General features: G+C 31.5%; 2 protein-coding genes across 3 annotated transcripts in view; one reads left to right on the forward strand and one right to left on the reverse strand.

The window, feature by feature from the left end:
• The window catches only part of LOC129219716 (glycerate kinase-like), a 36,463-nt gene that overhangs the window by 9,520 nt on the left and 9,969 nt on the right, over window positions 1-16,974 (forward strand). Inside the window, exons 2-5 of one of the 2 annotated variants that reach the window (XM_054854003.1) lie at window positions 2,286-2,650; window positions 5,764-5,912; window positions 6,318-6,493; window positions 12,600-13,295. In XM_054854003.1, coding sequence (XP_054709978.1) covers window positions 2,301-2,650; window positions 5,764-5,912; window positions 6,318-6,493; window positions 12,600-13,295 — 1,371 coding nt within the window. In that variant the 5' untranslated portion in view covers window positions 2,286-2,300. Of the gene's footprint in view, window positions 1-2,285; window positions 2,651-5,763; window positions 5,913-6,317; window positions 6,494-12,599; window positions 13,589-16,974 lie in introns of those variants that run through there. The other variant, XM_054854002.1, reaches the window with a different exon arrangement.
• Window positions 13,499-16,974, reverse strand: part of LOC129219717 (serine/Arginine-related protein 53-like) — a 29,119-nt gene continuing 25,643 nt past the window's right edge. The window contains exons 6-7 of the mRNA XM_054854004.1: window positions 14,323-14,427; window positions 13,499-13,681 (exon numbers count right to left, since the gene is read on the reverse strand). Coding sequence (XP_054709979.1) covers window positions 13,601-13,681; window positions 14,323-14,427 — 186 coding nt within the window. The 3' untranslated portion in view covers window positions 13,499-13,600. The remainder of the gene's footprint in view (window positions 13,682-14,322; window positions 14,428-16,974) is intronic.

A 16,974-nucleotide genomic window follows, 5' to 3' on the forward strand; every position in this document is an offset into this window, starting at 1 on the left:
GATTGCTTTTATCTTACTTCTTCTGCATATTGTCTGTTTAGAACGGAAAAAAATACACACTACTTCTATTTTTATTCGTTTTCTGCCCCACTTGCAACTGAAGAAAAGTTGTTGTCATGAGAAATCTATGGTTTCTTTTTTCTTTTAAATTTAAAATAGCTATTTCTCACAAAGTTAGAACAGGACTGTAAAAATTTACAATCAGGTACTAAAATATCAGAGACTGGAAAGTACAAATGAAGTGCGTTAAATAATTTTATTTATTCTAGAGTCCTTGAAAAAAATTAGATACCTTTTTGAAAATCCTAAGCAAAGTGGGCTCCAATTATTTCTACTGCATGTTATTAATCTGTTTAGCCAGGAAAAAAAAATGATACACTACCTTTCTATTCCTTTTCGCTTTCTGCACTACTTATAATTAAAAAAAGGTTGTTGCAATGAGAAGTCTATAGTTTATTTTTTCTTTCAAACTTAAAATGGCTGTTTCTTACAAAGTTTGAACAATATTGTACAACTGTATAATCTAGTTATCAATTTCTATGTCTATCCAATAACCTTTATAAAGCTTCAAAATGCAGATTTTATCTCCATTTTACAAAATTTCCTCCGGGGGAGAAACCCCCGGCCTCCTAAAATTGGAGATATTCTATTTCCCACTTAAAAGGGAGCCCTGCATCACTCTCTTGATACCAGCTTCCTCTCTTAAGGTCAATTCAAAAAGGACAGCATGAAAACACACATTAATGAAAACGACACACAAAAAAGTAAAGCATGGACTTATGCATCACAGGAAACAGACAAAAAACATGGGAGTGGGGGCAGTAAAAATGTTGCTAAAAAAAAAGAGAAATCCTGCCCCCCCAGGAACTCAGTTCTAAATCCGCCTATGGTGCTATATTGTATTATTACAACATATTGTACGTACCATTATGGTTTTATTTTATGTTTCTCCTCCATTGACTGCTGATTTTGTGCATCGTAACAATATTTTATGTTAGTGATACAGGTTTTTAAAAGTGCACTAAAAGTTCACTTTCTCATCTAAGAAATGGTAATATATAATTAAAAAATAGTTTAAAACAATTTGAGAAGTGTTTACAAATGTCTATAACAATTATGTGTATGAAACGCGAAATTTCGACTTACGCGAGACGTCTTGGAATGCATCCCTCGCGTAAGTCGAGACTCGACTATATTCTAGGAACTAATTTCTGTAAATAAAAGGATAATAATCTTGTGTTAACTGGTAAATAAAAAGACCTAAAATATTGATGATAACGCAAATATCAGATAGCTTAGTTTTTTACATTATGGGTGGTTTTGGTTCAAATCAGCAGGGTTGACATTACCCCTCTCCCCCCCATAAAACTAATAAAATTGTTGTTACTCCAATTTCGAGCCGGGCCTCTAGTTTACCACTACTGCTATGGGAGCCCATATGCAAGATTTTAAGGTGGGGGGGGGGGTGCTCAGATATTTTCCCTAGGGCCTGATTACCGCACAGGCCAACTAGGCCTGGGCCTTGGGCCATACTTTCCTAAGGAGCCCCACATTACTTAAAGTTTTTGAATAGAATTACTACTATACAAACAATACATGTATTTTAAAAATAATAATAAAAAATAATGGCTTGTTTATAGGAAAAAAATTCCTTAAAAGGAGAACTTTTATTCATTCTGGCAGTAGCGAATTAATCGTATGACCATTATAAGGAACCCCAAAGGGGATTCGTAAATGCACATAATAAATGATTTATATAATTCTGGGATAGACATAGGGGCCCCAAGCCTGTAAATCATACACTGCATTCCACTAGGGGTCTTCAAGGGGGCTCCAAATTATTATGGGCCTATGGCCTCACTTTTAGTTAGTCGGGCCCTGATTTTCTCCATGGTTTAGCAGGATATTTTCCCATGGAATCCGATTTCAGTACAGATTGGAGTTATTAAAAATTGACATTTTTAATAACTCATTCATTAATAGCTGGAGAAGAAATGTTTTTATATTTTTGCAAAGAAAAAAGTACTAAAAGCAAGGAAGATCTAACTTCTACGGAGGGCTTGAGCCCCCACTTGCGTGCCCATGACTACAGCCTCTTGTTGGCCCTGCTACATGACATGTGCTTCTTATTGACAAACAAATTTCATTGAGTGCTTAAAAGTAATGCACAATGTAGCAAAAAATAACTATTTTCTTTATTTTTTTGTATCAATGAATTCTGCATTTGTTCAATTGAACACATTTACATATTTTAAGAATTTTCTAATATTTAGTATCATTTTTAGTTTCACAGGTGACCAATGCAATTGTCATTGCTCTTGCAAAAAAGCATTTTGAGAAGATTTCAAACTATCAGAGATTTCTCAAGAAAAATGACTCAAGAAATTTTGTGCAAAGAAGCTGAAAAAATTTTCGCAGCAGCAGTTAACTCTGTCAAACCTGAAGAGCTGATTTCTAATTCTGTGAATTTCCACTCAAACACTATAGAGATTCAAGGGAAAACATTTCATGTGAATAATAATGTACATATAGTGGGATTTGGTAAGGCTGTTTTAGGGATGGCCTTAGCATTGGAAAGCATGCTTAAAACACATGTAATTTCCTCCATGGTTTCTGTTCCACAAGGAGTAAGAAATCAACACATAACAAGGTGATTACGTTTTAAACTATTCTTTCTGAATTAAAACACTGAAATGTAATGCATTACATATTACAGAAGAATATATGAGGAAGTGAGAAGCAAAGGGATGTAAATGCCAAAATTAAAAATTTGGAGATAACCAGTACAAATTGAAGGTGAACTACTTCTCTGTTTTGGGGCAAGAGATGGTACTAGTAGCTCTAGTAGCTGCTGCTATACGGCATGATTTATGAAAAAATTTCAATGAAAGCCTAGGACTGCAGCTTTAAATGCATTTTACTTGAAACTTGAAAAAGTCCACTTGCATCCCTTTGCCCATTGCCTCATATATGAATGCTTACAAAAATCTGTACATACATATGAGTTACTTCATAACAAATTGTTCTTACAATGGTTTATATATTTTTGTATTTACACTAAAAGAACCAATAGAATCAGGACCGGGTCTAGTAAATTTTGCCGCCCCAGGCAATGTTGACAAATGCTGCCCCTGGTCTTGATAATCTGATATAAAAAAATCATCTGTTATGGTGTTTATGAATATACTCTTCCAAAACAGCTCAAATGAAATTAAAATCATTGTAAAAGCCTTGCTTAAATTAATTAAACATTTTAGTTGTTAACAAGTAAAAAACAGAAACAAATAAAAATTTCCAATAAGTTAACAGATATCTAATATATAAAAATCACCTGTCATGGTGTGTACTCCTCTGAAATGGCTTGACTAATTTTTATGAATTTTTTTATATTATTTCGTTGGTATGAGAATAGGTCAAAGTATAATTCATAGCGCTAGAAAATTAGGGTGTCGCTGTCCACAATTTTATCTCATTCAGAATTTTCTTTTCTTTTTACTTTCTTCTATATCTAATATATAGAAGAAAGTATTGGATTCCTGCAAATTTTCGAATTTCGAAGGATTTGAACGTTTTGAGGTGTGCTGAGTCCATTTCGACTATTTTCGGAAAATGTCTGTCTGTCTGTGTGTGTATGTGTGTGTCACGTCTGTGTGTGACCAGTTTTTTGTGGCCGCTCTACAGCAAAAACTACCGCATGAAATCGAACGAAATTTGGTACACATATGTGCCCCTATGTGAACTTGTGCCCATTGGTTTTTGGCGCGAATTCCTCCAAGGGGGGTGGAGCAATGGGACGTTTTTTGAGTTACGTGTGCTTGCTATTCCTCAGGAAGTATCTGGCGGAGTCAAACAAAATTTGGTCCATATATTGCCATTAACAGGAACAGGTGCTGATTCAATTTTGGTGTCAATAACTCAAACGGGGGTTGAGCTATAGAACGTTTTTTGTCGTCAATTGTGACTGCTGTATCTCAAGAAATAATAAACGGAATGAAAGAAAAATTTATCAGCAAGTAGCCCTTAGTTGGTATAAGAGCTGATTTTATTTTGGTGTCAACAGCTAAAAAGGGGGTAGCGCAATCGCCCGTTCTTTTTTTCCATTGTGAGTGCCCTATCTCAAGAAGTAATGCTATGTTCTAGTTGAAATTTAGAATACATGTGAATCCATATGTAAACGGGCTTTGGTTCAATTTTGACGCCAATCGCTCCAAGAGGTGTTGATTTTTTTTTTTTGCAAATAAAAATAGCTTTATTAATGCAACAATAAGAAAAATAAATCGTAATAGATTGTTGTCTGCGTATTTTTCATGATTTTAATTGTATGGAAATGATCGGAAATATTATCTCAATGATTTAAAATTTTTAACTGTTGCCATCGTATGTTTGTTAACAAATAAAATATTTGTAATTAATTCAAGCAAGGCTTTTAAAATAACTTTCAATTTTCACTCTTTGCTTTGCTTTTGCAATAATTCAGACATTGGGATGGTCGTGTCAAGTTTTTGCATGTGTAATTTTGTTTTTGTTGGGAATATTGCTTCCTCGTCAAGCATGGGGAGGGATCAGAAAAAAAAGAAAATATAGAAGAAAGTTTTGTAATGGCCACAACATACTAGTTTTTTTTTGCATCAAAAAATACCTACAATTTCATGCCTATAAATAGATACCTTTAATTCATTTTCATATTTTATGATAAAAATATATTACTTTTTTCACATTGGGTTCAACTTTTAAGAGATCAAACACCAAATTTCTTCGTTACTTTGATAAAATACATTTTTATTAAAAAATGAATAGTTGGTGTTTTTTTTTTTTTTCATTTTTAAATTGGCAATCCTCATCTCTAGCACTCTATTCCTCTTTTTGTCATAGATGCCATCCACACACACTTACAATACATTCCTTATTTTTTAATTAACAACCAAAATATTCTCTAGAAATAATTGATATGGCAGAACCGTTTGTTGGGTCAGCTGGTGTGTGTGTATATATATATATATATATATATATATATATATATATATATATATATATATATATATATATATATACTTTTCTTGATGCCCTACCTTTAGCTTGGTGCTTTAAGATTATCTTATAATTTTCATAAAGAATAATGGATTAAGTGGTTATTAATAAAAAAAAAAGAAAAAGCAACTGCTGGATACAGGCAACTAACTAAATATTTGAATTTTCATGTCTAGTTAACAAAATTTATTAACAATACTATGAAAATTTGCTCACACTAATTGAAAATGAAATTTGGAAATATTATTCTGACAAAAAGAAGAAAAAAAATCCTCAAAGCAGGAATTGTGGTATTAAATATCAACATGATAATCACAGAATAATGTGCAGTAGTGTACATAGACTTCAGTGAACTCCCCCCCCCCCCCAAAAATAAAAATTAGTTTTATTTTTTCAGAGCTTGCACCCTTATACCTCTTGCCTCCTCCCCCCATGCGGTGGGGGGCTATGTACACCACTGATAATGTAGTATAAATATCATCATGTTGATAAACAGCTGATTATCAGCAGCCAATTTAATAGTAATCGGCGAATTTGCTCATTTGAACATCTTTAGTATTTAACATTCGACAAATTTGAAATGCATGATCTTTTTCAAAACACAATTTTTAAAGATTATAATGCATCAAGAGACTGATTTAAGTTTAATTGTAATTTCATACATTATTAAACACATTTAATGTGTATAAACATAAATAAGTTGCATTGCATTTTCATACTGTTATTTTTCAGCAGGAGTGGCATGTTGCAATCTTCACATATTCAAATATTTGAAGGTGCATCAAATAACATTCCAGATAGTAAATCATTTTTAGCAGCAACCAAGATAGCCGAACTAGTTACTTCTTTAAGTGAAAAAGATTTATTATTCATCCTTATATCAGGTATGAAATAATTTACAAAACTATCATTATTAATGTATTTATCTACCTATAAATTCATAGAGACAAGACTACTTTTATGATGCACACACTCACAAGGATTTATTAACTCAAAACCTTTTCAGACAACAATAAATTTAATTAAATATTATTATAAAAGATCATTTCTCATAGAGGGATGAACAAAAAGAAATTGGAATGGGTTTTGAAATTTCAGTTTACTTAATTCATTTTGCACACTCCAAGTAATTTTATTAATTTTGGTATGAGGAAATTTTTGCTAACTTAAAAGAAATTTAAATTATTCCAAAAATATTTTAGTTTTTAAATAAAATAATAAGAATCAAATCAAATAATTTTGTTAGAAGTTATGATAAAAATATATACTTTAATAAATGTTTATTGCAGGTGGTGGGTCAGCACTTTTGCCATTACCAAAAAGTCCATTAACACTAGAAGAAAAACAAAAAGTGATTAAGCTTTTGGCAGGTAAAGGAGCAACAATTCAGGAATTAAATACCATTAGGAAAAGACTATCAGTGCTAAAAGGAGGAGGATTAGCGAGATTAGCAAGACCTGCACAGGTATGGTTAAATGCTAACAATTTTTCATACTAAAGTTTTTCTAAAATTTAGTTCTATTTCAAGTATTTTTTTTTATTTCAGAGTGACATGAACTTGAAAGATTTTTTGTAAATCAGGTTTAAGAGTTAGAACCAACACAATATTGGATGCAAAAAAAAACAAAAAAAAAATGGATAAGTTTATCTATTAACCCATTAACCGCCAAAACTCGAAATCATTATTTTTTTGGATAAAAATCATAAAAGTTATCATTCTGAACCTATATTATAGTAATATGCTTAAAAAAGAACAAAAATGCACTTACTTTTACAAATATAGGGTGTTGCGTTGACGCAACGTCAGCGGAAAAGGAGTATTAATGCCAAGTAGGTTTATCAGAAATTCTTCAGCAGTTTTAATGCTTTTTATACAGAGGAAATTTTTATAATCTTAGTTATGGTTCTTAACCATGCCGAGCAATTTAGAAGAAACTGAAATTTATATAAAATAAGCACATAAATGCATTTTAGAAAATTTTAATTTTGAGGAAACATCGATTTTTTTATAGTTACACATGAAAAGCTTCGCTGCAATCGTGATGAAGTGCAACCTTACACACATTGCAGCGATAAATAGTTAGGCTGCGGCAATTCTTGCAGCGTAGTTTTTTATTGTCTGTCGACCTTACGATAAAATGTCCCCCAGATACAGGCGTTAGTAAGCTGAATTTGCTCGGCCGTCCTGTAGCTGGACTTTTCTTTTTCATGTCACTATCATAAAGGGTCTGTAAAACATGAAGTGCAACCTCTCACCTAAAATCCAATAGTGACTTTCTATTTTCCACTTTCGATAGTCTTGAAAGTTTCCAAGCATTGGTTAATGCCAGGGCTGCGGAGTCGGAAGGAAAATAGCCGACTCCGACCCCGACTCCGGGGTTTCGAAACACCCGACTCCGACTCCAACTCCGACTCCGGCTTTTTTATTTATTTATTTTCCAATTCAACCCCTATCCCCCTCATGAGAAGGGAGGAAAATCTCTATACAGAGATTGAAATATTAATTTGTTTCTTATGAAATTTAAGCGGTTTTTTTTTTTGTTGTAAAATTAAGAAGCATACAACGTCAGAAATTGAATTTGAAAATCAAATTGTTCCAATAATTACGATTTTAAAATTGAAATCACATAATCATCCTATTGTTAAAAAAAATTGAAAAGGTTTAACTTGCTCCCCATTAATGTTTAACGAATAGATGTTGATCAAATCGTGTGATTTTCAAAAACGCTTTTTTTGCCAAGTCAAAAAACCTTTCTTTAGCGAGGGCGGTCCGCTCCGGCCGAGATCCATCTGGTGGGTGACACCTCAAGTATATTTCAGAGTTTATAAAAACAATACACATACTTTAATTCTGAAAAAAAAATATCCCCAATAAATTTGAAATTATATTTCATCTATAAAATTTCAACGAAAATAGGGCACTATACTTGTATTGAGGGAAAATGTGGGGTACATGTACGCTTGGAGAAAATTTTACAGAAAATGCGGCAATATACAGCTTTGTACAAATAGCTTTTCTTTTTCCTATAATTATTCCCTCAATTTTTAATTTTAATTTTACTGGCTGCTTTAGAATTAATCTTGAAATGAAGATTTTAAGATTAACTGCAATTATTTGAGTGTTGTAACCAAGATATTTGTTCTATTTCACACTTTTGTTGAGAATCAAGCTTGTAGATGTTGTCCTTAGATTGAAAAGACAGATATATTTTATCATGTCTTTTAGATTTGCGCCTTTGCAAGCCAACACTAAGTTGAATTACAGAACACCGTAAGATACCTCTCGAACTACGGGCTCCAACTTGCTCAAGGGGTACATTCCTTTTACAATTTTATAACTGAGGTCGAAGTAAAAAAAATGTTATTATTGTTGTTTTAAAGTGATTTTAAAATTTTTTATTATTGTTGTTTTAAAGTGATTAAAAAAATATAAAATGTTAGGTAAGAAAACCGTGCTCACAGTTGCTATTATTTCAAGAATGTTGAAAAACAAGCAAACTAGGGAACAGCGTAGGTGGCTATTACAGAAAATTCGATAAACAATCAAGCCAGCTGGTTATTAATGACAGTTGTTTTCTTATTAGTAGGCTTTTATACATGTAATCGAATCAACTGGTAGTCAGTTTTTCAAAAAATGCCAGGAGAGTCAGCGAAAATTAAAGAAAAAAAAGTAGACCGGAGTCGAGTCGGAGTCGGCATATTTTCTACCGACTCCGACTCCAACTCCTTTACGCCAAAATCAGTCCGACTCCGACTCTTTGACTCCGACTCCACAGCCCTGGTTAATGCAACATCAATATAATTGGAGAATATTGGCCACCACCATTTTTTCCCTCAGACTCGAATTCTGTAATTTGAAACTAAATTGTCATACAAATCAACACCCCTCATTTTAATGTTGTATTGCTCAATTATATAAGGTTGAGGAACAGAAATCTTCTTCTTCTGATTTCTGGAATAGCGAGAAACGTTTTTGACAGGTTCAATTTCCCCATAGGTTGAACCCATAGTCACAACAGTGTTGTCATTCCATCATTTTTGCTGGGCATACAAATTTGTTTGTTCTACAAGATGCGATAAAACATCGGAATCCAAAAAAAAGATTAACAATATCAACACTAGCTTTACCTTCCAGAGTGTGTCTCACAGCTTGAATGGGGACCTGTTCTTCATTTTTTGGTTGATACCTGTCAATTGGTCCCTGTTTTGTCCATCGCCAATCTTCTGTTTTTCGTTTTTTAGTTTTTTTACTACGGGATTTGGAACAATTGAACTTTTTTTTACGTGGACTTCAACTTCGCCTGCAGTATCGCCCGGTAAAATTTCATTATCATTATTTAAAATGTTGTCATTGCCTTCTTCTTCATCACTAGCTTTTGTTATTTCTGGTGTACAACAACAATATTTGTTTCTTCATTTTCATTATCATCATCATCTGAGTTTTGTTCGAAAATCTGTTCCAATGCTTCTTCCAAAGTTAGATATCTTGTTCTGGGCATTTCGAAAGGCAGAGATGAAAAAAAAGCTTCCACAGTCAAAACGCGCAGAATAAAAATGAAATATAGTTCTACCCTAAAGCAATTGCGACAGACAGTCTGTCTACTCCTTTTTCGCTAACGTTGCGTCAACGCAACGCCAGTTTTTACTTCCCCCTCCTCCCCAGCAGAAGCAGTTTCTTTGAGGAATAATCTGATAAAAAGTGACCTTGACTAATAGTATTTCATATCTAAACCAAAAAAATTTTTTTTCTGACAGAAAACTGGATCACAAACTTAATCAAAAAAAAAAAAAAACATGTGAGAGAAACAATTTTTATCATACATAAAAAAAGAAATTTAAAGCATTTTTTTTATTTAACATATTTCTACTAATATTCTTAAATTCAAATTAGCAATCAATAAAAAAATTAGATTTCTAGTTTAGTTTCTATGGATATTTATAATAACCGTTGCATCAACGCAACACCAGTGGGTAATGGGTTAATAGATTTAAAATTGAGGGAAAATAGGAATAAAATGTGCCATTAAAAAAAATAATAATAATTTAGAAATAAAACCAGGGGTTAAACTTACTATGAACAAAAAAACTAAAAAAGTACTAACATTCACATTGAACAAGGACAGAGCAGATGTATAGTCAATTCTTAAGAAAACAGTTGCTCCCCACCTCAAATTATTAATTGTGGTCATTTTGAATGTCCATCAATAAATTATGGCAAATTTTATTCAAAAGCTTGTTTAAACCTAAAACAATAATAATAAAAAAAATGTTTTATGAGACATCTATTGTGTATAAGGTAGGATAGTGTCATTTTTCGACTATAAAAAATACAAAAGAATAAATTTTTTTTACACCAGCTCTACAAATAAACAAAAAAGGAAATCACACAGCAGATTCTTAGTCATAATGCAACTTCAAAATAAACGTCATAATATGCATTACATTGTTTTTAGTATTTATTTATTATGATAAAAGAAATTGTATCTAAAAAAAAAAACACTACACGTAAAAGTTACAAAAGAGTAAGAGACAGTTTTTTTTAAAAATTATTATTCCATTTTAAGTTTAAAACTACAGTGAAGCACCGTTTATACGTTTCTCTTTTATACTTTTTGATCAATTATACATTTTTTAAACCGGACCCTGCTGAGTCTGATACACATTAACATGTGCCTATTATACGTTTTTTCATTTATGCGCTTTTTTTCATAAGTCCCTTCAAAAACGTATAAAGGGTGCTCCACTGTACTTTTTATCTTTTTGCATAATTTTGTAGAGGAATGTTAACAATGCTGTTTCAATATAAAATTTTTAAAATATACTATTACTCACAAAATATTAGATAATTTCACATTTAGAATACTTTTTGTATTCATTTTGATTTTTTTTTCAAACCTTTCAAAAATAATTTGAATTTATCTAAAATGAATCACAATTTGTTTGACTTTGTTGTTTATTAAGTAGTTGTAAGTTATGTATGGTTGAATGTCAGGAAAAGTGCTAATTTAAGTCCCAGATGAATTTTTCAAGCACTTCCAATTAAAAACCAAAAAAAAAAAAATGCATCATCATATAGTAAACTTCATCGCACATGCAATCTATGACAAAATTTTGAGGTTTTACTTTAATATATGACACTGAAACTCTTTTAGTTGCTCCAAAATCATGCTGGTAATTGTCCCACGTTCGAATCGCAAGTTTTAAAAAAATTCTTTTGCATTATAAAACATTACAGCAGGAACAGATACAAAATGAAGTAAAGTGTTTTATGTTTGTCTATGAGAACTGATTCTCATGTTTTAGAAAAAAATGAATTTAGGTGAATAAAAAAAAGCAATTTATGTTTGTCCCAAGTTTTTATACCATGTTTGGAGTGCAAACTTTCTGGATGGTTCTTTCTAGTAAAAAAAAAATTCGGCTCCAATGGATTGCGCGAGATGAAGCCTTTTATGTAATGTATGAATTCCAATCGAAAGTTTTCACTTCAGTTGTATAGAATTACAGGTAGAAGTTTCCAATCTTTACTTTTGTTTCTACCAAATGAAGCGTCATGTGGGTAGCACAAATTCAATCGGAAAATAAATTAATTTCTCAATCTATTTTTGCACAATTGAAAATAATTTTTCTGCAATGAAAATAATAATACTTTTTAATTTCAAATCTTTAATTAGCGATGTTCAGCAATCGAAAATTTGGCAATTCGTCATGTCGATAGCACATTAGTAGAAACCATTTGTTACTAAACTGATGCGTGCGTTACCGATGTTTTTCACAATGCTTTCTTCGTGTAATGAGTTTGTTGACTATCTCATGATTGTAAAGTGGTTTAATTTCTTAAAATATGCTTCTGAAACATTATTTTCTCCCAAAAATTTGAGTTCTCTTAATCAAATTTTATCTTCTTTTAACCACGGCCCCAAAAGCTATAATTTTGTTTTAAAAAAGTAACTCTGTTAACTTGTGCAAAGCTACCTACCCCCCTTCCAAACTCTGACCGTCTTGAATTAGTTTTGTTTTTTAAGTTTGTTTTAAGAATTTTTTTTCATTTTTATTTGAAAAACTATTACCTTATGTGCTATTTTTTCCTCAATCAATTATTAATAATTTCAGTTTCTAAAAATTTTTAAAATGAAATGTTCATTGTGAGATGTTATAATAGTATAATTTATTGAAAATCAATATAAATTAAAATTTCTGTAAGAATTAAATTTATTTAATACATATTTATATTATATTACGCATCTAAATTACACAAGTAATGTATTCATGCCCATTAAGTATAGAAATGCGTAATAGTTTCCAGATCTGTAACAGTAAAATACAAACCCCCCTAAAATGGGGTTAAATGTTCACTTTGACTTTGTCCCTAATTTTTTTAAAAATCTACAATAGATATGTAGTTAAACTACCCTATTAACTTTAAATTCTGAATATCTTTAAAAAGTGAAAATTTCCATGATCGAATTGGCACTTTTCCTGATATTCACCCATGTGCAATTAATAAGTTTGAAATTATAAGTCTTTGAAAGCTGTGTCTTAAAAACTTCTAACTGGTGTTTTCTTTATTTCAGGTGGTGAGTCTTATTTTATCTGATATAATTGGTAATCCTTTAGATTACATAGCAAGTGGGCCTACAGTCCGTAACACAGACAATTCATCATCACCCATGTTGATAATTAAACGGTACAACTTGCTACATGAAATGCCTCAAGCAGCCATACAGCTACTTCAAGATATTCCAGAAGAAACAAAAGAGAAGGATTTCAGTCATGTTAACAACTTTGTCATCGGAAATAATGAGATTGCACTACAAGCTGCAGCATCTCAAGCTATTGATTTTCACTATGCACCAATCATACTAACAAGTGCAATAAAAGGCTCGGCTTCTCAAGTTGGACCTAAACTGGTGCAAATGGTTAACTCTTCCCTTCAAGGAAATTGTAAATTAACAACCGAGATAGCTAAAGAAATTGAGATAGGAGCAGAATCAGTGGGCAATTTATTGGAAACTGCAAAAAAGTTTACAAATAAAGGTACTGACTTATGCATAGTGCTCGGAGGTGAAACCACAGTTGAAGTCAGAGGCAAGGGAATTGGAGGTAGAAATCAGGAATTAGCACTTGCAGCAACTCTTGAGTTTAATGAGATAAAATGTGTGCAAAACGTTGCGATTCTGTTGCTCAGTGCAGGCACTGATGGCATAGATGGTCCAACTGATGCAGCTGGTGCTTTTGCAGCACCTTTCATATTGAAAGCAGCAAAAGAAGTTAGTTTAGATGCCAAATTATATTTACAAAATAATGATTCTTATTCTTTTTATAAAGTATTGCAAAACGGCCAGTGGTTATTAAAAACTGGACATACTGGGACAAATGTAATGGACATAATTATCATCCTTGTGAAAGGAACAAATGGGGAAAATCTACTTTGAATCCAAATACTTAATGATTTTGTAAATTTAAGACAATATGTTCAGAATTGAAAAGAAAATTAAATTTTAAAATCACTGAAACACATTTAATTTTTATTTCATTACACTATGTTACAAAGAATGCACGGCAAATGATATCATCATGGTTCTACAAGTCTTTTTCTTAATTCAGCAAGTTTTTCTCGCCATTTTTCATTTTTCTTATCCAAATCTTCGGACAGCTGAAACAAACAGTTTTTTTTTCAGCATAAACATTGTTCTTACTTAACATCATGTAAAAATTTAAGATATGATCAAACTCCAAAAATTTGCTTACAAGAAATTGATAATTGCATTGTACTTCTTCAGTACTTGTTTTTGAAAAATAAATACATTGAAACATACTTGCAGAATGATTCTTAAGTGATCAGCAAAAAACTATTTCATTTCCATGCATCAATTTATTTGAACTTTATTTATAGATCATACTTAAAGCTAACTAATAAAAACTAATTGCAGTAATTCTAATATTTTCCCCCAAAATTCTATAACATTTAGTTCATTAATATAATAAGCAAATAAATCCCATAACTGCACAACATTTAATATTATTTTGCATTTTTGAAATGAAAATATTAAATTTATTTCAATACCAAGGAATGAGAAAATGAAAATTATATTTTTCAGAGCTTTTTATAATAAAGAGGCATAACTTGAGCTAGCAAGACAGTGGAAGTCAAAAGGAAAAAATACGTGACTTTGAAATTAAACAATTAGATGATGGGAAGAGAAACACGCTTGTCAGAAAAGTCAAATGGAGACAGTTGCCTCTTCATTAATGTATGACAACAAAAATATAATTAATAAATAGCATTACACAAACCTGAGGATGTACTAGTTTTTCAGGATTATTTTTCCAACTTTCATCTAAAATTAATTTCAAATCAACTTCAGAATCAACACCATTAGCAGATCCTTCTTTAGGAGCCTGAAGAAAAGAAAAATGAACATTTACAATTTATTTTGAAAGTTTTACTGAAATCAATAATGAAAATTAAGCTAATTGCCAGTAATTGCATTACTTCTTAGAATAGAAATTATATAAGAGTCATTCCATGTCAAGTGACCTAGGGGTCCCCACTCGACCATCTCCGATTTGTGAAAAGTAGCAAAGTAGCGACTACATTTCAAAAGTAGTTTGTAGTTGTAGTTAACTATATTCGTAACAAAGTAGTTGTAGTTCGCTACAAAAAAAAAGTAGTTTTTCCAACCACTGTTTCCAACCTAATCAGGGACGAACTAAAGGGGGGCAAACGGGGCTCGTGCCCCAGGCGCTGAACTGACTAAGAAAATGCCAAAAAAATTTTTTTGTAAAAGAAAGGACAAATTATTAAAAGTGAAAAAAAAAAAAAAAAACCTCTCAGTGCCAGCGCATGCGGAAAGCTTGCATGGTTTGATGTGGATAAAGAGTGGTAAAGATAGACGGAGAGAGAGTGAGGAGGTCGCAGTAAATAGCATGAAAGTATTTTTTTAGAGTGACTAGTACTTGTTATATGTTATTTAAAGAACCTCCCTCTCGAAGAGGAATATAGGAGCAATACGGGACCCGTTCAAAAAACAACAGAAATGCTCCAATGTCATTTTTCTACACTTAAACGTCATAAAGCTGCTAACATGATGCCTTCCTCTCATTTACAATGATGAGAGCTTCTTTACCCCACAGGCCTAAGGGAAAATCGTTATACTGTTCCCTTGGCCTAGTTTTGTTTACAACTTTTCTCATTCCTGGAGAAAAATCTCGCACTTGAATAATGGAGATTCATCTTAAAGTAAGAAAGGCTGCCCATTTTTCTTTAGAAAAGACTAAGGCTTTTTAGAGATAAATTGAGCTAAAATGAGAAATTATAGACTTAGTTTCGAAATATTTTTACCACCTACACAATATTTTAAATCATCTACTTCAATTAATGTGTCAGAAATCAACTGTTTTTTACACCTCTCAAACTTCAATTTTGCTTTGGTACTTACTTTTGGTTTTGATGCATATTTATATTTACAGTAGAACCTCGTTTACCTGACTCCCGTTCATCCAGATCTCCGGCTTATCCGGATCAAATTTGCAGAGTTAAAAAATATATTCACAAAAATGATAATTCTAAATTAATGATAGTAAGAAGGAAACTATAAATGTGCCAAAAATTCGCTTGTTTTGATCAAATACACAACTGTTATATATAGATCGTGCAATAAATTATAGTCATCTAATAAACGACGTAATGTATTTGGAATGTCAGGCTGACACCACTGCAGTTGAAATATAAATGATAAAAGTATTTCCGAGTAACAATCCTACGTAATTTTGTTTCAAAGCATCGTTTTTCGCTGCTAATAAAAGATAAGTCTTCTTATTTGCTATTTAATTACTGCTTATTATCCGCATTATCCGGATTTTTGTTTACTCGAATTGCCTTTGGTTCAAGTTAGTCCAGATAAATGAGGTTGTACTGTAAATAGAAATGACCTGGAAAGAAGCTCCCTAAAAACATGTAATGTTAATATGCTTAAGATTTGTGGTTTTTGAAAAAAGGTTCATAGAAATAGTTTTGATATCAAGCACATTAGGTAGCTGTTTTTCCATTAACTGTTTTTCAGATGTATACTATTGACTCAAGGTGGGGAACGTGCATCTTTTATAAAAATTAGCTCTTGTAATAATTAATATTTAACAATACAGATTGCAACAATTTAAAATGTGTTGCATATAAAATTATCAAGGTAATGTTTAAATAAGATAATCTGTCCGTTTCGAGCTATTGTAAGTTGTCGGCTTAAAGTCAATATATTAAGTGCTACATAATGTTCAATTGATTTCAAGTGAGAAACCAAAAAAATAGACCACAAAATTTTTCATTGGAGTTAAAATTATTTCAGACATTATTGCGACATGTTGTTGAATACTGTTATTTTTCTTACGAATTTCTTCAAAATAGTATAGTAAAACTACTTAAAAATACATAATGGAAAACATTTCTGATTTCTTTTCATTTGAAAGTGGTAATTTTTAATTCATATCTCAATACATTTTTTAAAAAAAAGTAACGTTAAAGAAATTGTGAAAAGATGCCTGTGGCGAGCCTGTGTTCAGGAGACCTCAGAGCACCTACAGCCTTTAAATTTTGTACAAAATTACTTCGAGCCCCGATGATTTGCACCTGGGGATGTTTATTTTAAATTTCAAATTAGGTTTTTTTGTAATTAATTTTTTAAGCTAAAATTTCACATAAATTGCCTATTAAAGAGATGAAAGATTTCTCACATCCCTTAATACATTATATGGTTCCAAAAAGATTTTTTTCTTCATCAAAAAAAAAAAAAAAAAACCCTAACAATTTTATTAATAAATTAGAACAGCAGGTATGAGGGTTTCTATTTTAGCGAAAAGTTCTTGACTCAATCCGGAGCTAAAAAGCAAAATATATTACTAGAGACCACGAACTTAAAAGCAGTTTTTCAAGCATATAAAACTTGTTTTGCA

Source organism: Uloborus diversus, chromosome 4 (genome assembly GCF_026930045.1).
Source record: "Uloborus diversus isolate 005 chromosome 4, Udiv.v.3.1, whole genome shotgun sequence".
In the NCBI taxonomy this organism is placed as follows: domain Eukaryota; kingdom Metazoa; phylum Arthropoda; class Arachnida; order Araneae; family Uloboridae; genus Uloborus; species Uloborus diversus.